A 22,258-nucleotide genomic window follows, 5' to 3' on the forward strand; every position below is an offset into this window, starting at 1 on the left:
CCATGGACAATGATTATAAAAATCAGACTGCAGGGGATAAAAATGTTTAAGAACCCTTGTTTTAAAACGATCATTTGGATTATGTGGGTTTTGTTTTATTCTATTTATTTATTATTTTATATAATGTGTTCATTCCTTAAATTCTTGTACTTTCCCCTTTCTGTTTAAGAGCTGGAGTATTGCTGCTAAGCACATTCCCACTTCTCTACCTGTGAAGTACATAAAGCCTCTGTTCTTGCCAGCCTGCATTAAACACTGCAATACAATTATCCTCAGTCACTGAACTGTTATCTCAGGGAACTGAATTAGACTTTCTAGCTTAGACAACATCAAATTATTTACACAAAATGTTATAGTTGAAACAGAGGTTAGAGTATTATACGATGGTTAGGATAGTAAAGACTAAAAAGATCAGGCCACTGATTTAAAACAGAACTAAAAAGTGAATCTGAATCTGAGGGTAGCTGTTGAGAGTCTTATCAATCAGGTTATTGCCTGTTCAGAAGCATGGAAAATCAGTTTTCCATTTAGCCTTGCCTCTGATTTCCAGCTGTAAAAGTTTCCTTGAGGAAGGTTTGTTTGGGACTGATAGCAGTTGTGTGGAAAGTTTCAGTGTCAGTTTTTCACAAATACAAACTATCAGAATCTTTGGTTAAGAAATATGAAACAGCCTTATATTGATATTCGAAAATACCCCTGATAAGTCTCTTCTGTTTTGGTGTCTTGAACATAATGTTACCTACAGAGGCAGGAAAGGAAATGTTCAGGAAATCACAGAATCATATAAATTGGTTCTTTTCCTGAAAAAGGTGTCATATATTTCATTTCTCTCTTTCAACACAAACCAAAAACCTCTGAGATATCCTCTCAGAAAAGGCTATCTTAAATTAGCTTATTGCCCTTATAGCTGAAATACAAAATGATTAGTTAGCATGTGCTATGCTTTTTAAATGAATATAGTTTGTCACAATTATTATTTAAGATTATTCTGTCGAGTACGTCAATATATCTTTCATCCATGAAGGCTTTATGATACACAGTCCTGACTGTTCTCGGCAAAACCTGATTACAATTTAAATTTGCTTTATGTATCTCGGTTTTACTTGCACTACCACTCTAAAATGTGACAAGAAATCAACATGGAACAACACTTATGACATTTCCAAAGTAAAATATCATCCCATAGACCTATGAGTTTTCCAGTAGTACTTACGCCATACCTAGATGTAATTTCTTACCTCCACCCTCCAATGTATTCCCATCATTGCCTATTCATCATTCACTCCCCTGACCATGAAAGTTTTCCCATTAAACATGACAAAAGCTGTTGCACCAACCTGCCCACATGTCTGAATTTAGAGGGTCAGTCACTTTTTACATGCATCTCAAATACGTGCTGTTTGAAAGAGGCCTCCCACCAAGGGCGGCTTGTGCCACATTTGAGGTTGAGCCAAGAGGGAATGAGCACCACTGCCCCTCTCCTGGGGGTCCCCGAGCACTCCCAGGCCCTCTCCCCTGTCTGGATCCCAGGGCATTGCTGAGCACCCGTGGGTCAGGGGAGGCCCTGAGCCAAACTTGCTCCCACTGGAATCACAGCAAAACTCAGCTAAATGCAGTTGGATGGAAATGAGCCCAAAGAATGGAAATACAAAAACATTACTGTGGCATGCTGCTGTTGGGTAGTTTCTTCTGAATGTAAAGTGAGGAACAAATGAAGGGAAAGAGAAAAATGTGATGATGGTTACAAGACGCTATGTTTTCCCTTCCTGAAACAAGGAAGTTTTCACTTCTTTGCCACATAGAACTATAGTGTCTGTTGTCATTACTCTTCTTTTTTATTATTTAAATTAAAATAATTTCTGAAAAACATTTCTTCCTTTTTCCCCATATACAGGCTAAAATACAAACAGATAGAGATAAGTAAAAAAGATCCAACCTTTATTCCACTTTGAACAAGCTTGTGTATATCCAAAAAAGGTTCCTTGAGTATGTCTCCTTCAGGACTGAAAATCTTCACATATCCTTCTTTCTCAAGAATAAAGAGGCGATGGGATCCATCCCCACAGTGTACTGCTCCAACAGGCTGCCTTAGTCCACTCACAACCTCCTGAATACAGAAGCAGTTGTGCTTGTGTTTTCCTAAAAAAAATTTTAAAAAATATGTGAGAAATTTCTTTTTTTCTCATAACCATGACACAACAATGTCCCTAAAAGATAAAATGATTGTTCTGCAGTGACATTAAAAACACAGTTATACAATCCAGAATAAATTATTTCCTTGAATGTATGCAAGCAGATAATACTGAAAATCAATTCGAACTTCACTTGAGCAAAATTTGATTTGTATACAAGAAAGAGAAAAATAATTCATATTAGATCTGAAATGTAAAGGAATAGGAGAGAAAAAAATTTGTAAAAAAGGAGAAAACAATTTATAAATACAAAATTTCTACTGTACAATAAACAGTAATTTCCAGCAATTCGACAAAATCTGGCTTCTAAAACCCATTTAAATATAATGACTTATGATGGGACAATCTAATTTAATTATTTCCACAATGAAAAATACATGAATGAAATAAATCAAAAATAATTAAATAAATATTTTACTAATAAACTTATAGTTGTTTAGTAATATTAAATTCAGGTAGAAATTACTTCCTAGAACTATGCATGATCCACAGGGTGGACCATAACCAAGATCCACCGGGTAGATCAAACCAGGATTCTAACACCTTTTCAGCAACGCAAATATCAAATGGTACTGAAACATTGAAGCTAATGTAACTTTCTCTTTTGACGTACACTAGCAGCAGCAAAAGAAAGTAACATCTGGAAAACACAGCTGCTGAGCATAAGCACACGCTGAGCTGTTTCACTGTGAAAACCACAGGCTTTGCTAGGGTTTTTTTTTCAGATTAAACAGCATTTATCTTTATGAACCTGCTGATCTCTTCCTCTTTGTCATATTCTTCCATGTGGTCCAGGGAGTTAGAAGCTGGCCCTCGCACTTGTTTTCTTGGAAAATCTGGAAAGCATACACCACCATCTTTTCTTGCATAGTAAAAGCAAAACTCATCAGCTGTAGTTTGGAGAAAACCTTAAAAATGCAAAAGAGCATACAAATATTTAGTGTGTTGTCATGTCTGCAGTTTTGTGCCGTCAAACTAATCTTTAAATAGATTACGTATTGCATGGAAAAAGAAGTAGTTTTAAACAAAGTGCTATCTGCAAAAAAGGCCTGCTCTGAATAAATAGAGAGTATTATCTTTTATAGTTTATTCATCTGTATTTGTATTAAACCTTATTTTCAGTGTGCTTAAACAAAAATACCAATTCATTCAAAATGACACTGCAGTTCACTCATTAAAAAATTAAGAGACCAAGTTCAGAGTTGAGGCTGTGATACATTTTTCCTTGATTTTAACCCTATTAATCAAGTGTAGTATCTGCTGTAAAATAGCTTGAGCAGCTTTCATTTAACTCTTTTTTTTTTTTTGTAAGTGGGTTTTTGTAGTAAAAATTTCAGTAAAGGCTTGGGTAAAAAACATGCAGTAAAGACTTTGGAATGCTGGCAGCAAAGGACATCAGCTGGAGAGGTGCATAATTAGTTGTCTCAGAAAGTGAGTACTGCTGAAAACTGCACCGTGTTGACATGCAGTTGGCCTCTGGTTGACTCCTGGCATGTGGGTGAACACAGCTTCCCATCGCAAGGTCTACTTCCTCAGCCCCCATCCCCTGAAAAGAGGGCTGTCTCATGCTGCACTGGAGCTGGCTTTAAGCTGGCTTGGATGAAAGGCAGTCTTTAGGTTTTAGGTTGAAATGGGAAGGAGTTTGAACACCCAGGGAAACAAGAAGTTGGTAAAATGAGAGCCTTTGAGGAAAAACCTTGCCACTACTGATATTACACTATGTTTACTGACAGCAAAAATACCTATTTCTGTCCACAGACCTATTTCTAGTCATTTCTATCCAGTTTTTAATCATTAGTATTAAATCTAAGAAGATAGAATTTGGTTAGTTATACATGTACTATTTTACAAAAACAGATGTTAAGATAATAAGTCTTAAGTTACCTTCGTTTCTCTTTGCATTACTGGCATACTGCGTTAGTATGTACTATGGTCCAGGACATAACTCATAGGATACACAGAATTAGCACTTAATTGGAATTAGAGGCCTAATTTATGCATGGCTTTACGACTTGTGAATAATACAGTAATCCATAGGTCTTGGCTATAAAACCTCTGGCTTACAACATACAGTAAGAGCTGATCAGGGACAGCTGTGTTTCATTGGAAAATGCCAATTTCTTAAGAGCAAAGCTTTTTCAGAAACATTATCAGTTTTGACAAAATTGTAGTTAACATGATGTTTCTGGTCCAAACTCAAACTTCTGGTCTAAATGAAAAAGAGAGAAACAGACAGCAAACCTCATATCACTATACTCCAATGTCTGTAATTAGGGTGTTTCATTAGGAAGAGGAATATTCAGGTCAATGCCCCTCATCTGTCAGGCAAGGGTTTGACCCTCAGTCTCCCATTTCCCAAGTAAATGTCCTAACGACGACTTTATTAGCTATCCTGGGGTGGTCTCTCTGTGGCTTTCTTCATGGAAAATTTCGAAAGAGTTCAATTTCTTCCTTATGTGGAATAGGAAAATTTTTTAGATCCCAGAATTTTTGTGGAGTGGAAAGCCTTTCCCACCCAACTATACTTCTTTTCATATGCATCTTCCTTTAAAAATATTGGAAAAATAACACAAAAAAGCCTGCCTTTGGTTTCTATAAAATAATATCTGGAAACACATGGTAGTGTGTTGTGGTGTAAAAGTTTAATTACCATGATTTGGAGCTTCAGTAAATATCATCCCTGAGGAGCTGGTTTTAATTTATAGTAGTTATTTGGAGAAAATGGGAGGTATAATTTCAAGTGGAACAACTGAAGAGGAACTCTGATATAATCACGGAGTAGTATTCCAAGGCTTGTAGATATAATGCCAAAATCAAAGGTAATCTAAACTCTTACTGTTGAATTATTTGACTTAAGAATACACAGTTTTGTCTTTAATAGTTTATTTCTCTAGGCACAGTGGGTCATTCAAGAAAATGCAATAGCAAATTAGAGGTGTACAATTTCTAAGAATTTCTAGAATTTTCCAAGTACACCATCTACTATTTACTAAAGATAAACTACTCTTGGCTTGAATGTTATCGTTAGTCAGAAAAACTGAGAGCATATTATGATCATATTGTTTACTCGGTACATGTTCATTTCAAATAACAATCAGATGCAAACTCACTTGACTAATGCCTTATGCAATGCCTTTTCTTATATGTAAGACTAATTCCTTTTCCGTATGAAATATTTTATCATACACTTAAGTACATATTGCACTGCAGTTGCCTTTTGCTATTTAGCAAACCCACCAGCAGGTTCCAACAAAGGATAAGGCTTGTGTTCCGTTTCCCTTAGAAATGCTCATTAAAAATGGGGTTTGAATAAACTATGAAAATCAGTCAGTAAATTGCTAAAATGTTGCATTACTGGAAGGAATGTAACCTCTGTAAATACAGTTTCACCTGTGTATTAGGGATGGAATTTTGTTCTATAAAAACCACAGTAATTTACAAAAAAAAAAATCTGCTTGTGTTATCTATGCTAGATTCGACATACTAACAGCTTCACTAAAGACAGGTAGAAAAACATTTGCTTCTACTCTCCTATGTGCTTGTAGCCATTTAATGTTTTCTTTATCGTGCTTAGATTGTAAGGTCTTTAGTGTAGAGTTTGCCATTTTGTTCAGTGTTTGTACAGTGTCCAGAAGAATGGTCCCTGACAAGTGGCCCTAAGCACTAGAATTGTTTGGAGAAAAGAAAAAAAAAAAGATCATTTTGCTCAGTCTGAGTTTATTCAAAGATAGCTCTGTCACTGTCCTCTACGAGAACTATGCCTAATAAGGACTGCAACATTTGGTCCTGTGTGAATTTCTGTATTTATTACTTTATTTTAAAAGACTCATACATATCATTACAAATTTCCTACCAGTTCTGTGTGTGTTGACAGAGCGGTGCTCATGTTCACAACGAAAACTGGAATCACAGAGGAAGACTAAACATGATGTTTGTGTTGTACCTGTCAGATTTTGCACAGGATTGCATTTCTGTGCTTTTAAAACTTTCTGTCTTGCAAGCAAGAATCAAACTACAGACTTTTCAGTTAAGGAAGTTACAGTGAAGGCTTTCTGTGTTAACCTTTATAAGAAACTGTGGGAATACGTTGCATGATTTCAAGCCTTTTCAAAGGAAAACTTACTGCTCTCAGCTGATCCTCACCTCCTCTCTCCACCCGTATTTGCAGTCAGTTATTCCTCACACTGTATCTTCCTTCCTATCCTACCTTCACCAAATTCCAGTTCACTGGATTCCCTGCTTACGCCCTGCCTCTTCTCTTTGATGTACAACTCAGATGTTGTGGTAGCATTTGTCCTGGTCTTTACAGCAAGTCAAGTTCCTATTCACTCCCTTCCTTGTTTGCACTGCACACAGGATTGGATATCATCCGCTCATCTGAGTAGACCTACTCTAGCTTAGAGAGCATCTGGAAATCAGGCTCACCTGCTTTATATTCCTGCTGTTATGGACTTTGAGCATACAGTTCAATATTGTGTAAAAGAAGCATTTTCCTGTTTTTTTTTCTGCTTTGCACTTTTGACAGCTAGATGCAAATTTGTTCACAAAACCCACATTCTCCTCCCTATTCTCAGCTCTCAGTGAAAACTAAATCAAAAAGGTGATTCCAGACTGATTCTTTCAAAGTGTAATAAGTTCAGTGGTAGCTCACAACACTTCCTACTGGTTTTCAAGTGACTAACTCTCCTCTAACTCACACATTGCGTGTACCTGCACACAGGCAGTGCCAGGGTTAATCCCCCCTGATGCTCCTGTTAACAGTAGCACCATTATGAGTCACTACTATTTTTCTGCAGGTTGACTGTGTTGACTGTGCCTATTAGTTGACTACATTAGAACTTCTGGAAGTGTTGTGTGGGTTGCAGAATTTCTTAGATTTCCAGCATTTTGGGCTGGGGTGCCCCTGTTTGGAGTTAAAAAACTCATATCAAGCATCCCTTCTGGTAATGCCTGGATTCAGATTTGGGCCTGGATCTGAATTAACCCACAATCATCTGGAACTGATTTCTTCAAACAAAACTAATGGCGAGCACGTGGTTCAAAATCTGTCCAATGTCCTCGGATGGCAGAATGCACCATGGCTGTGGCACAGGTATGTTCCTTAGAATATGTCATTTTGACTGGCATGGATCAAGTTTCTGCTCATGCCTAAAAGGAGAATCAGCCATGCCTTTCCTTACTAGCTATATTAACAATAAGTATTAGACAGTCTTCTGTACCATCTCTGGGACAGGCCCAACAGGCAGATAGGACACATGATGTGGAGGATTCCCTATCCTCTCTCCATCTGGCTGAACACAGTGACTTAAGGGATAGGGGGAAACGGCAAGAAGTTCCTGCTCAGCGCAGCAGGCGCGTCTCCTCTGTGACTAGCCCACCTTCCCTGGTGCCTTTGCATAATAAGTATGAAGCTCTGCAAGTGGAACCGAACAATAACGAGGACGATGGTTCATCTAGCTTGAAGGTGTCACTGAGGTTAAGTTGCCCTATGCCCTGTGTCAAAATTGCTTGCATAAAGAAAAAAAGATGGGTCATCGTCATAGGAGACTCTCTTCTGAAGGGAACAGAAGGCCCAATATGCAGACAGGACCACTTCTTAGGGAAATCTGCTGCCTGCCTGGGGCCCTGGTTAAAGATGTGAAGAGAAAGCTTCCTACCCTGGTATGGCCCTCAGATATTCATCAGGCAGATGAAATATTCTATAAGCAGCTGGGAGAAGTCTCACGATCACTAGCCCTTGTTCTCGTGGGGGACCTCAATTTACCAGATGTCTGCTGGAAATACAATACAGCAGAGAGGAAACAGTCTAAGAGTTTCCTGAAGTGTGTGGAAGATAACTTCCTGACACAGCTGGTGAGTGACCCAACTAGAGAAGGACTTGTGGGTGATGTGATGGTTAGAGGCTGTCTTGGGCGTAACGATCATGGAACGGTAAGAGTTTTGGATTCTTGGAGCAGTAAGGAGGGGGGCCAGCAGAACTGCTACCTTGGAGTTCCAGAGGGCAGACTTTGGCCTGTTTAGGAGCCTGGTTGACAGAGTCCCTTTGGAGGCAGTCCTGAAGGGCAAAGAAGTCCAGGAAAGTTGGACATTCTTCAAGAAGGAAATCTTAAAGGCACAGGAGCAGGCCATCCCCATGTACCAAAAGACGAGCCAGCAGGGAAGAAGACCAGCCTGGCTGAAGAGAGAGCTTTGGCTGGAACTCAGGAGAAAAAGGAGAGTTTATGACCATTGGAAGAAGGGGCAGGCAACTCAGGAGGACTACAGGGATGTCGTGAGGTTATGCAGGGAGAAAATTAGAAGGGCCAAAGCCCAACTATAACTTAATCTGGCTACTGCTGTAAAAGAGGAAAAAAAAAGTGTTTCTATAAATACATTAGCAACAAAAGGAGGACTAAGGAGAATCTTCATCCTTTATTGGATGCGGGGGGAAACATTGAGACAAAGGTTGATAAAAAGGCTGAGGTACTTAATGCCTTCTTTGCCTCAGCCTTTAATAGTAAGACCAGTTGTTCTCAGGGTACCCAGCGCCCTAAGCTGGAAGACAGGGATGGGGAGCAGAATGAAGCTCCCATAATCCAAGGGGAAATGGTTAGCGACCTGCTATACCACTTAGACACACACAAGTCCATGGGGCAGGATGGGATCCACCCAAGGGTACTGAGGGAGCTGGCGGAAGTGCTCACCAAACCACTTTCCATCATTTATCAGCAGTCCTGGCTAACCATGGAGGTCCCAGGTAACTGGATGTTAGCAAATGCGACACCCACCTACAAGAAGGGCCAGAAGGAGGATCCAGGGGACTACAGGCCTGTCAGTCTGACCTCAGTGCTGGGGAAGGTTATGGAGCAGACCACCTTGAGTGCCACCACACAGCATGTACAGGACAACCAGGTGATCAGGCTGAGTCAGCATGGGTTTATGAAAAGCAGGTCCTGCTTGACTAACGTGATCTCCCTTCTATGACAAGGTGACTCGCTTAGTGGACGAGGGAAAGGCTGTGGATGTTGTCTACCTAGACTTCAGTAAAGCCTTTGACACTGTTTCCCACAGCATTCTCCTGGAGAAACTGGCTGCTCATGGCTTGGACGGGCGCATTCTTTGCTGGGTAAAAATTGGCTGGATGGCCGGGCCCAAAGAGTTGTGGTGAATGGAGTTCAATCCAGTTGGTGGCCGGTCACAAGTGGTGTTCCCCAGGGCTCAGTGTTGGGGCCAGTTCTCTTAATATCTTTATCAATGATCTGGACGAGGGGATCGAGTGCACCCTCAGTAAGTTCGCAGATGACACCAAGTTAGGTGAGAGTATTGATCAGCTTGAGGGTAGGAAGGCTCTGCAGAGGCATCCGGACAGGGTGGATCCATGGGCTGAGGCCAATTGTATGAGGTTCAACAAGACTGAGTGTTGGGTCCTGCACTTGGGTCACAACCCCATGCACCGCCACAGGGTTGGGGAAGAGAGGCTGGAAAGTTGCCTGGCAGAAAAGGACCTGGGGGTGTTGGTCGATGGCTGGCTGAATATGAGCCAGCAGTGTGCCCAGGTGGCCAAGAAAGCCAACGGCATCCTGGCTTGTACCAGAAATAGTGTGGCCAGCAGGACTAGGGAGGTGATCGCCCCCCTGTACTCAGCACTGGTGAGGCCCCACCTCTAATACTGTGTTCAGTTTTGGGCCCCTCACTACAAGAAAGACATTGAGGTGCTGGAGCGAGTCCAAAGAAGGGCAACAAAGCTGGTGAAGGGTCTAGAGCACAAGTCTGATGAGAAGTGGCTGAGGGAACTGGGGTTGTTTAGTCTGGAGAAAAGGAGGCTGAGGGGAGACCTTATCGCTCTCTACAGCTACCTGAAAGGAGGTTGTAAGGAGGTAGGTGGTGGTCTCTTCTCCCAAGTAACAAGTGATAGGACAAGAGGAAATGGCCTCAAGTTGTGTGAGGGGAGGTTTAGACTGGATACCAGGAAAAATTTCTTCACCGAAAAGGTTATCAAGCATTGGAACAGGCTGCCCAGGGAAGCGGTGGAGTCACCATCCCTGGAGGGATTTAAAAGACGAGTAGATGTGGTGCTTAGGGACATGGTTTAGTGGTGGACTTGGCAGTGTTAGGTTAACGGTTGGCAGTGTTATGTTAACTGAAAGGTCTTTTCCAACCTAAATGATTCTATGATTCTATAACCTTGGAAAACTTACAATTCATATTGTTTGAAGACACTTCATTAAGTCACTTAACTCCAGTGTCCCCATCAGTAATCACTTAAACTGAGGCTCATAGTAAAGATCAGATGAGAAATAACAAGAACAGTCACCTGGGATGAAGCAGGGAAGTTCTAATTTCATAGACTTTGTGAAACATTACACCATCCTGCAGTGACATATCCATACAATCCTAACAGCTATTGTTAATATTCTGTTTTAATAAAGAATCAGGTCCACTTTTTCTTTGCATATTCCTGAAGAAGCCAATGGAAGTTCTGATACAGTCATAACTGGTGAGCAAACTGCTGTCTTCAAAAGAGTTAACTAAGGATCTGCTAGAGTTTTTGTCTTTGCAAAAAGAGACAGAACAATAAATGAATTTCTGGAGCTAACTCATCAAAAAAAACTGATGTAAAATTTCTCAGTCGTCTTGGTTAATATGTACTGCTAAAATATCAGTCCGAGAAAAGATGCGTGCTATCTGAAATCGCTAGTAATATTTCTCATTTGTGCAGGACTTAAGGGATAAAATTATTTTTGTAGTCAGCAATTTCCTTAAACTCCTTTGTATTGGTGTTCACAAACAATTAGCACTCCCTAATGGAGGAAGAGTAATTATTTGACTCTTTAACAAATGCGTAGTGAATCATTGCCAGAGACCTTGAGTTTGGGGGCCTGTTAATTTCCAACTCTTGGTTTAGTCCTCCAGGCTAAACTGAAAACATAGCTTGCACATTTTCTATTTTTTTCTTTCTTTTGCAATACATATTATTACAGATATACAGATCTAACAAATAAAATAGAAAACCCAAATAAGTTACTATTTTAATTATTTGTATTTCAGAATGTATAAAACTATTAACCTATATTAAAATCCTATAGGTCATCTTCTCAAAAAGAGGGACTTGAATTTTACTTAAATAAAATATAGGAAATAACTAGTATAGGTTTCAACAACCATATGCACCAGGCAAGTCACCAAATTAACCCTGTTGGTGGATGTAAGTATGCAACAACTTTTTGTTAGTACAACCCACTTTCAGAACAAGTATTTAGAATGATTATTAGCATCTGATTGATGTAGGAAAAATCTTATTTTAACTGACGCTAAAGTATGTAAGCTCTTTTCCTGCAAAGCACGGTGCTCTGTCCAGTGCTAAAGTTATGCTTTCATCTGGTTATCTTTCAAGGCAACCTGGGTGGTCACAAAAAGCACTTGACATCTTGATGCACTTCAGCAGTTTTACATATACACAAACTTTGTAGAAAAATAAATTTGTCATTCGTCACCACATATGTTGATCTGAGGAGTGAGGTTCCTGTGGCTATATAGCTCCTGTGCTGCTCAGACCTTTCTCATTCTCTCTCCCTCCCTCTGCCTCCTCCTTCTTTCTCCCTTTTCCCTCTTTCATTTTTTCCAATTAAACAAATTGTTTCCTCAGAAACACAGAATTTCACAAAACAACTATGAGGGGCTTGCTCTGCAGAACATGCTAATCATTTGCACTAGCTACAAACTCATGTCAAAAATGTCTTTGTGCTGACTTCTCATATGGGCCAAACATTTAGAATATCTAATCTGTTATCGCTGTTCAGCAGGCAGTCTTGGCAACTGTGATCTATTCTGCTTTGCTTTGGGGAATGTGATAAAGAGCAAGAAACAGCTGGTTTAAGAAAGCCTTAGAAACATCTCTTAGTTTATAAAGACAATAATAATATTTTCATATTTGAATGGGTTGAGATACATGTTAAACCACAGTAAAGGGAAAAAGTAAGTAAATTCAAAATGTTTTCTCAAGTCAATAAACGAACGCTGCAAAAAAATCCCCGCACTCTTGGGATTTCGGAGAAAACAAGTACACACTGTACACATGCAATTAAAAAACCCTCCTCCAAATCTCATCCACTTAAACTATCCCCTTTACTCAAATATGTTTATATTATATTACTAAGCTGTGTTCATATGTCAAAAATGACTGTACACAAATTCATTTTTCATATCGTTATCAACTCTTTTTTCCCGTCCGTGTTGCTAGCAAAAAAAAAAATCTTAACCAGTTTAATTATTTTCTCCTGTGTGGCATTATTTATAAGTAGTGTTTGGACAGGGAAAAAAGCATAGTTTAAAAATTACAGTCTTAAACATATAAATAATTTACTATTGAGAATACCAAAGACGTTATTTAATATAATAGTGTATTAAGACAGTATTTCTAAAAGAACCATCTTCTGTGGTTATTTTGTTGATATAGTTACAAGTGATAGCACACATTTGCTGACTGCCTTAGACAACACAGGTCAAATTCTGGTTTTGGTTATGTCCAGCTAACTCTACTGACTACACTGAGGAAGTGTTAGGTTAGTTAAGAATTTGGTTGTTAACAGCATGTTGGAAGTGATTCAAAGATCACAGAAGTCTATCAAATAGTGCCCTTTGATTTCAATGGGCTTTAAACCCTGTGGAAAAAACATCAGTTTCTAGGGTAACAAAACCAGAAAAAATACTTTACTCATCAGCTTTTAGAGTCTACAGCAAACTGCCCGCATCCTTTATTACTCGCATTTTAAAGCTACCTATCATTTAGAATAGCCTTTTGGATGTCCAACTACTTGTTTACATGGTTTGAATGAACATGCTAATACTTCAGCAAAGGTAATAATTTCAGGTGCCTTTGACAGCAAACAATCCTGTGTTTCATGGAGAGTTTAATAGGAGGCTGACAAGAAAGCGCTCAAAATATTTACCTCACTACGTAAGATCTGCTGTGAAGACCCTAAGATATTCTGTCTTTGCTTGGGCAAAATCCCCTGGATATCAACAGGGATTTTACCTGGTGAAGAGCTGGATCTATGACCGCTCAGGCAATATCAACATTTCAAAACAGACATCCTTTAGCCCCATATTTTGTTAGAGGTTTTACCTGGTATGTGACCTCTGCAAGTATAATAGAATTCTTTACAATAGTCTTTGCACAGGTAGGGAAGAGTTAGTTCTCTTTCAGGTGTTTCCCCTTTCTCAGGTGAGTGGAATAGGTTCTGAGCGTGAGGTGAGCAGTGTGCACATTTGATTTCCTCCAGTAGCTTCACACATTCTGTGTTGTTGGTAACAGAAAGTATCTGCAAGCCACAAACCAAAGACAAATAAACATATGACCTGTTTCACCATCTTACATTAAAAAACAAAAGTTTTCATGATCTAAGGTAATAAATAATGCTAATGGAACCAATTCAGTTAGTATAAATGCATCATGTTTCACGTCACGGCTGTGGAAGTGCAAAAATTACTACTATGAAATGTGCAATATGTCATTAGTACAGTGAGATTTTAAGCACTTGCTTCTGTTTCTCAGATAAGAATAATAGTACTCAAGTTATTTTATGGACTCACACCCGCAATCTCTGAACTAGAGGGATCATTTATATAAAGAGGAGCTACAGCAGCAGGCCTTCTACTTACTTCTCTTATGAGAAGTACTTAAAAACCTAACTTGTAAGGTGACCTATTCAAGTATTTCGAGACTAAAAAGTAAAATTCCACCATCAAAAGACATTAGGAAAATCATATCTAGGTATTTGTTAAATAGGCATATCTTGAATGATACCGCAGCCCAGCTACTGAAATGACTGCTGAGGAGTTCAGCAGGTGCCTTGGATTTTTCATGTCTTAAATGCTGCTCTGCTTTTTACTCTCTACTTGGAGGTGGAACAAGCTGTACATTTACAGACATTTCTTTTTATAAGTGAAAAAGTAGAATTTGTTCATAACATCTTGTTTGTCTCAATATTGAAACTGTAACTTTGTCCTGAAAAAAGAGCATATATTATGCATAGTACTTGAAGAAGCACAAAACCACGACTGATGATGTGTTTAAGTAAACACAGGAGCCGAAGGAGCGCAATGTCATCAAATCATGAAAAATAATAGAAACCAGCATACTCGTCTTTATTAGCCTTTGAATGCAGTGCACTTTTTAAATCTATTGTTAACCACATGGATTGTTTTTTGATCATTCATCCCAATGGTGGGTAGTGGGAAATGTGTTCTCCATTGAGAGGGACTGAATCTGATCCAATGCAAAAACAAAGTTCAGGTTCTTCCTGCTCTTTGTTTAATGCAGTTATAAACAAAGACTGTAAGACACTTACATTAAGAAATATTAATGCGGTAAATGTTTGTATTCTGCAAAATTTCTAAATATTTGTAAATAGCGCGTTTGAAAATATTGACACAGTTTTGCTATAGTTCATATCTCTGCGTTGATTTGTAGAAGGACTTTCCAATGTCATTCCCTTGCAATATAACATTGAAGTGAATTATCTACATTACTTTCGATAAAATAAGTTATTCAATGCATGAAGACTCTTGATATGTTTGAGTATGCTGTCTCATAGGTTGGCTCTTGAGAGAAATGCACTCTCCATGGTTTTAAACAGATACATATTGAAAATATTATACAATATATGGCCTGTACAGTTGCACAAAATCCTATTTAAAGGAATGTTAATTTTAGAAGACAAACTCTTTCCAGGAAAATTTAGTCTTACCATACATATATTGTCAAAAGGCCATCTGAAATGTGCACTCAAGTTTAGTGGTGTAAGTTGGACCACTGATTAGAAGAACATCATTTGGCATCTACCCTTATTCTGGAAGAGCTGCCATTGGCTTCAAAAAGAATTCCTCCAGATTTGCCAGGATTGTTAAATGCATTAAATGTTCTGTTCTTTAGACTACCTGTTCTCAAAACTATCCTTGGCTTCATAGCACCTGCAATTAAGTAACATAACTAACATCTGCCACATATGGTTTACTATCTCTCTTCAGACCCTTCTTGGGAATATAATTGTCTCACATCTTCTTTTGGGAAGGGTTTGTCTTGTTTTTTTTTTTTTAAACCTGGAAGACATTGATCAATTAATTGCATGTTGCATGTATGGCAGAATGTTTGCATTGGCCCTGAATTCTTTGGGGAATTCTTCCCACAGCCCCAGCCCCTTCTCTCCTGAAAAAGTTTAGATTCGTTTTGCTAGATTGCTCATTTGGGCCATAGCAGCAGGATTGTTAACCTTAGACTTCTTTCTTGAGTTTCAGACGTTGTTCTAGATATGGTAGATCTGGGGGAAAATGCATTGAAGACAAGAACTAAAAATATAAAGTGTCCTGGTTTTGCAGGGATAAAATTTATAGAATCACTTTTCTGTTACATTTTGTTTCAGTTTGTGGCCAGCCATGGTGTGGTGATCAAGGCCATTAGCAGTGAAAGCCAGGGCAGCTGCCCCAGGCTGGCCCACAGGTGTGTTCTATAACACTAACGTCAGGTTCACTATAAATGGGAAAGCTGCTGGGGATGGCTGTGCTGGGCCTCTTTGCTCTGGTCTTCTTTTATCTCTGTCCTCAATGGCTGTCATCCCTGGAGAGTTTCACCACTACTATATGGGCTAAGGATAACTTTGTGTCTTTTGTACGAGTATTAGTATTGATATTGGTTCTCTTATTTTATTAAATCTGTTTAAATTTCAACCCATGAGTCTCCCTCCTTTTCCCAATTCCCTTCCTTGGCTGGGGAGGGGTCTTGGGTGATAGAACAGCTGGTTATTGTTTAGTCCTGGGTGCAGGCTAAACAGAGACAATAATGATAACTACAATAAACTATGACAAAACACATAATAACTAAAACTTTGAACTTGACTTAATACTGCCTAGGATTGTAATCCAGGTAGTAGAGAACCGACTTTATATGCTTGCAGTGATCCACACTGTGGAGGCAATCTTCTGTATTAGCTGGACTTTCTTAAGGGATGATGGGATCCTGACCTTGGTACCTCGTGCTGCTGTGGTTCTGATGGGAAATGGCCTGTATCATTCAGTCAAGTCATTGTCTGCCAGATAGAACAAAGTTTGAAGCTAATATGGGATGATTGAAAGTACTATCACTAAATGCTACTTTTTAAGAACATTATGTCACCAAGAAGCTGGGAGCTCTCCTAAAGTAAGGATGAAATTACCTATTTTGGTGTTTCCACCAAAGGAAAGTGCACCATGACTACAGACTCTTCAAAGCACTTGCCTACATTCAGTAGTATCACCTGCTTTGCAAAAGTCTCAGATGTTTTCATCAGGGAGTTGATCTCAGGCAGTAGGCTTTCTTGGGGTAGCAATATGATGGTGTGTTTAGAAGTACAAGTAAACACAAAGTATTACTAGGTAAATGTTCAGTGTGTTTATTGAATTAACTCCACAGTGATGCAGATAGAAAACTGTACTTCTGCGGGAAGACTCCAGAATGCGTTGTGGACAGGGGAAAAAAAAAAAGTAAAAAATTACAGGATAGCAAAGCTAATTTACTGTTTCTTGTAGAAAACATAATTGACGTTGCCTGGTGATACAGGAGAAGTAATGCTTGCCAACATTTCAGTCCTCAAAGTTAAGACAAAAGGATCCTAATCCCCCTGAGCAGCTGCTATCCAGGAATTAACCACAGGAATTCACCCCCTCATGTCATTTCTGGAATGAATCTTGGTCATATAATAGCTAATCGGAAGATTAAGGAATGAGAGTCAATCAATTATCTGAAAATCAAGTACAATGTTATTTAACTTTTAGAATGCTCAAGCAAAATAGGGTGGTAACATTTGCTCTGTGTGAGGTCTGATGGTCTGATCTCTGCCCTGGCTGGGAGATAGGACAACCGTTCTATTCTGAATTTCAGTAAATTGATAATGTATTTATTCTGGAGTATATTAAACCAGTTTTAAGCGAAAGCTGAAATACTTATTTGAATGAAGCTTTTTCTGTTGGATCTCTACTTTGAAAATGACCTTAAAGTTGACAGTGGCTTTGGTCTTTTGAAGAAATGTAAACTCATTTCCTGCTTCAGTTTTTAAAGCTGTATGTGAAACCATCAAACTGCAGTGGTTTAAACTAACTCTTCTCTGGAAAATATGTAAAACTTCCAAACATTTATTGCAACATGCCTAATAATGATTATGCCTGCTGCTGACTAATTTACAACATCTGTAAGATCATCCTTTAATCTCTAGCCACAGGAAAGTAAAACGGGTATACTAAAGGTAAGATAAATCCTGGACTGTGCAGGAAAGCACAGCATACTAAATTGGTTTATCAACAGAAAGAATAGTGCAAAGAAGAAGAAACAGAAGATGACACAATAGACAAATTCTTTACATTGAATATTGTCATCTGTTTTGTGTACTCTGTCATATCTAGTTTGAGAAAGTCAGTATAATTTTGATATTAACAGAAAAAAAATAGTGAAATAAGTCATTGCATTAAGCCGTATTTGATATACAAGCATTTATGTCTAAAAATCATATGCTTACGGGATTGTTCAGCTGTTGGGTTGAACATATGCTTCTTCTGTATTATAGTGCTGGATTATGTCATTAAAGAGTTCAGTTTCAATTTTAGGGTAATATGTAAATAGATCATTGTACTAAGGCAGCTGTTAAAGGGACCCCAAGATGAGTTATTTGTTTAGTTGGATGTGTTCAACAATAGCCTTTGTTCGTGAAAGAGCCAGAGCAAACAAATGATTGTAAAAGGGCACACTTGAAAACAATTACTTTTCACCCATTCCTTGACAGCCTTGGCTGTGAAACCATCCAAGGTAGAGAGGACTTCTTTGCCTGTCAGGCTGTAAGCAAACTTTTAGAAAAACTGGTATTACAATGTTCAACTGGGATGTAGTAGCCCTTCATAAACAAGGGGATATTGCAGAAAACTAGAAGACAAAGAGTTAAATGTCAACAACAGGATGCAAAAATCTTACTTGAGCCAGTGCAGTGTTGTATCTGTTCATTATGGTAGCTCCATTTTTGTTCCCAAACCCGCAGGCAATGGTAGTGTTTTCATTATAAGCACAAATCAATAATTTGGTCAAAAATTCTCAAAGACCTGGCATCTGAACCAAGAAGCTCTTACGAAAATGTCTACTGACCGTGCTCAATTCTTTTTTTTTTTTTTTTTTTTTTTAAAGCAGCTAATGTTCACATTTCTGTTGATGTCATAGCCACTCCATCGTGTAGATATATGATGGAGTTTAAAAAGCTGGATTTGGAACTGTAGTAGAACATAGTTTAAAAAATGTGATTTTAGAAAAGTTCCATTCAGATGTATTCCAGAATAGTTTGTCATTTCTTTTATGGAATGACCACCTCATTCCATCAAGTATAAATGACATATATTTTGACATTTTTTCTAAACATAAATTGATATGATAAAGCAGATTTGTGAGTTCCATAAACATTAATCTTTGGTGAAAACAGTCTCATTTTTAAAACCCTGTAAAATAATATTCCTTAAAAAGTGTAATTTATGTCTAAAAAAACAGGTTCAACAGCTCAGAAATAGTTACTGTGGCATATATGGTCAATTCCTCACATTTATATCAGGTTTTTAGTACCGTTAGTAAAAAAAAAACACAAACAAACCCAAAGGGAATTAAAAGATCTTTTCAAGAAATAGTAAGAAGAGAATAAACCCTTCAACTGCCTGGAGATTGAAAACTAACTGAAATTCAACTTCCAATTTACTGCATTCAGCCAATTACTACAAGGGTCTCCAAGCACTGAATAATCTCAGTAGTATATATGCCACTGAGACATTGCAAACAGGGTGAATTAAGGACATATTTTCCAGTCCTTATTTTTTTTCCTTTTTCCCAGCTAGATCTTTCAGGTTATATGTGTGTGGTTAGTTTATAGTTTAATTCAATTATCACACAGGAGCTTAATGACTCTGTCTCTAGACAACGTGAAGAAATATATCTGCCTTGAATCTCAAACTGCTGCTGCATATGGTATGAATAAAGAGAGATCTGCAGCTGAAAACCTGCAGTAAGACAGTTCTCACTCATCTGGGAATAGAGGGGGTAGGACAAATGCTCCCTCAAAAGGCATGAACATTTGGACAGAGCTGGGGACTGAAGGAGAATGATGTTCTCCAGTTTCACCCATTAGTGAACCAACTAACAAACACAATGGTGTTGTTGTTATTCTTTTGCCATAAGCAACAGGACTCTGTGTGTGGGCAGCAGTTTAGTGGGGAGGAGGATAAGTCGACCCCTTTTTGTCCTATTGATTTTTTCCTATTTGCATGACTTGAGCAAATTAAATGATGCAATATGGCTTTTTGTTACAAAACAAAGTGAGAGATACCACCCAGACACATATGTTGATTCGTAGAAGCTGTTTACATGAGAATGGAGTGAAATCTACCGTGAACTGAGCATAAAAATTCGATTCAGGCTGGGTATTTTTTTTTTTTTATTATGCTTGGGCCAGCAAGACTGAAACACAAGTTTTCCAAGAGTCTCTCAGACCTTGACAACTACAGAGTTGTAACTGAGGAATTCTTAATTAAACCTAAACCAGGATGGGAAAAAAAAAAAAAGAAAAGAAAAAATAAAAAGACACCTGATTGTTTATTTCACGTGCGGTGATTCTTAATGACATTATACAGCAACTTCCCTCCCTGTGCGTACCCCTGGATGCAACGCTGGTCATCGCAGCAGAGCTTATCAAGCACGGTCCTGCAGGGCTGGGTACCAACAGCGTTTGAAAAATCTAAGCAACAGGCTGATAAACAGAATTGAACTTGCTAAAGGCTGCAGACAACTGAGAATTTTTAAGAAATCGGTGAGCAGAGGAGGTGCTTCCCTTCACATGACCGCAGCTTGAAATTGGGCAGCGAGGCTGCCAGGTAATGTGAAAAGGAAGATTGTCTCACGGCACCTTGGATGAGAACTGCTAGACCAGGGTCCTCACACAGAAACTTCGGGGTCTTTTGCAGCTGATGCATTAAGCGTGAGTAACACATGGGCCCCGAGGAGGCTGCAGATCACAAAGTTTCGGTACACCGGCACCACCTACTCTCCAAAAAACCTTCCCGACTAAACATGTGCAGCAAATTGGACAAGATTTTTTTTTTTTCACCCCAGAAAAAATAAACCGGAAACCACCGGCCGAGCGACCGTCCAGCCCCGCTGCTGCCGGTGCCCGGACGGCAGCCAAAAGCCCGGCCACCCCCTCCACCTTTCCCCGGAGCCGCGCCCGGGCAGCGGTACCTGCGGGCGGCCCGGCCCGGCCCCACTGCACCGGCCCACCGCGCCGCCCCGGGGCCGCAGCCACCGGCACAAAACTCAGCCGCTACGGACAAAAAAGTAACTTCCCCGCACAGCCCTCGGCCAGCGAAGCGCTCGCCCCGCCGAGCAGCCGTCCCCTCCGGGGCAGCGGATCTGCAGCCGGGGCTCGCCGCGACTCCCGAGGAAATAAATCAGCACCAGTGTCATGTTTCTGCTTCGCCTTCACCTCCCGGGCAGAAACGGTCGCCTCCCGCCGCCCCCCCCCGCACGGGAACGCAGCAGGTTAAGCGGATGGTGCGCGGGCTCCATGCAAAAAAAAAAAAAAAGAAGAAGAAAAGCCCCAAACCTGCCCCCAGACCCCGAAGCAGCCCCAGGTGGTGCCTACCTTCGCCTCGGCGTGCAGCAGCCCCTGCGCGTCAGTGCGGGAGCAGCAGGACAGGCGGGGGTAGAGGCCGCGGCACATCGCCTCCCCGCCGCCCGGGGCCTCCGGGGACAGCACCCGCCGGTCGCGCTTCTTCAGCCGCCTCGGCGGGGTCCCGTTGAGGCACCTTCTCCTCCGGGCGCCGCTCTCCCCAAACTTGGCATCCCCCTCGAAGAAGCACAGAACCACGGCCACCAGGAGCAGCTTAAACGGCAGCATCTTGAGCATCATGCCTGAGGGAGCGTGTGAATGCACCCAAAAAAGGGGGGGCGTGGGGGGAGAAGGAGGGCAATCCCACTGACTTTTCTTTGCACTTCAGATCAGGAAACCACCTCCCTCCCCCAGAAGGGGAAAGTCTGGAGGAGAGTAAGAACAGTAGCAATTAAAGAGCCTACGGAGGAGAAGCACTTCGGTCACCCCCCGCTTCCAAAAAAGGCGGACGCCAGAAGGCAGGGAACGGGGGAACGAGCCCCCGAGTCCCCGGCGGGAGGATGCTCGGAGCCGGCGAAGTTGTGCAAGGGGCACAGGTTTTAGCAGCTGCCGCTGCCGCGCCGAGGCGCCGAGACTCGGGGCGGGCCGGGCAGCGGGCGGCGGCAGCAGCAGCGGCGGCAGCAGCAGCAGCCCTTCACTTGTCGTCCCATAGGAAGGGTGTCCCCGAGATGGGACGGCGGCGGCGGCGGCGGCCGTGCCGGGCGATGCCCCCTCCGCTGCTGCCGGCGGCGGCTGCGGCTCACCAGGGCTCTCATGTTTCGCTCCCTCTTTTCTTCTTCTTTTTAAGCCGCGCGCGGGGAGGTGCTGCCACCGCGCGCCCTGCACGTCACCCGCCGGCACCGGCCGCGCGCGCCGCCCGCGCCGGCCCGGCGGGAAGCGGCGGCGGCGCCGCGCCCGGCCTCGCGCCCCCCCTCACCCGCCCAGTGCCCGCGCGCGAGCGGCTGGGCGGGAGCGGCGCGGGGCCGCGCCCGGCGCGAGCCGCAGGGGCGCGGCGAGGCGCGGGGCACGCGGCGGCGCCCCGCCCTGTAGCGATCTCCCGCCGGCGGCGGCCCGGGGGTCGCCGCGCCCCTCGCCGCCTCTGTCTTGCCCCGCTCCCGCCACGTCCCCGGTGAAACGGGAGCCGGGGCTCTCGCAGGGCCGGCGGAGGGGGCGGGCGCCTTCCCTCTCCGTGCTGACCCTGTCTTGGCGGGAACCGGTGGAGCCGCGTCGGTACCTGGCGGAAGGCGAGTGCTGTAGGTGGGTCCCGCTCCCCTGAGGGCTGAGGTGCCCGGCCCGGGGGCCCGGCGGGAGAACCCCATCGGCGTGGAGCAGCCACGGTTTCGGCAGCCCGGCAGAGGTGATGCTCTGGGTCTGCTTGGCCGTGCCTGC

General features: G+C 41.6%; 1 protein-coding gene across 1 annotated transcript in view; it reads right to left on the reverse strand.

Moving 5' to 3' along the window:
- The window catches only part of HHIP (hedgehog interacting protein), a 74,408-nt gene extending 53,278 nt beyond the window's left edge, over positions 1-21,130 (reverse strand). The window contains exons 1-4 of the mRNA XM_068403873.1: positions 20,864-21,130; positions 13,297-13,492; positions 2,945-3,100; positions 1,937-2,139 (exon numbers count right to left, since the gene is read on the reverse strand). Coding sequence (XP_068259974.1) covers positions 1,937-2,139; positions 2,945-3,100; positions 13,297-13,492; positions 20,864-21,130 — 822 coding nt within the window. The remainder of the gene's footprint in view (positions 1-1,936; positions 2,140-2,944; positions 3,101-13,296; positions 13,493-20,863) is intronic.
- Positions 21,131-22,258: the final 1,128 nt, after the last annotated feature.

The sequence above is a fragment of the Nyctibius grandis genome, chromosome 6 (assembly GCF_013368605.1).
Source record: "Nyctibius grandis isolate bNycGra1 chromosome 6, bNycGra1.pri, whole genome shotgun sequence".
Classification (NCBI taxonomy): domain Eukaryota; kingdom Metazoa; phylum Chordata; class Aves; order Nyctibiiformes; family Nyctibiidae; genus Nyctibius; species Nyctibius grandis.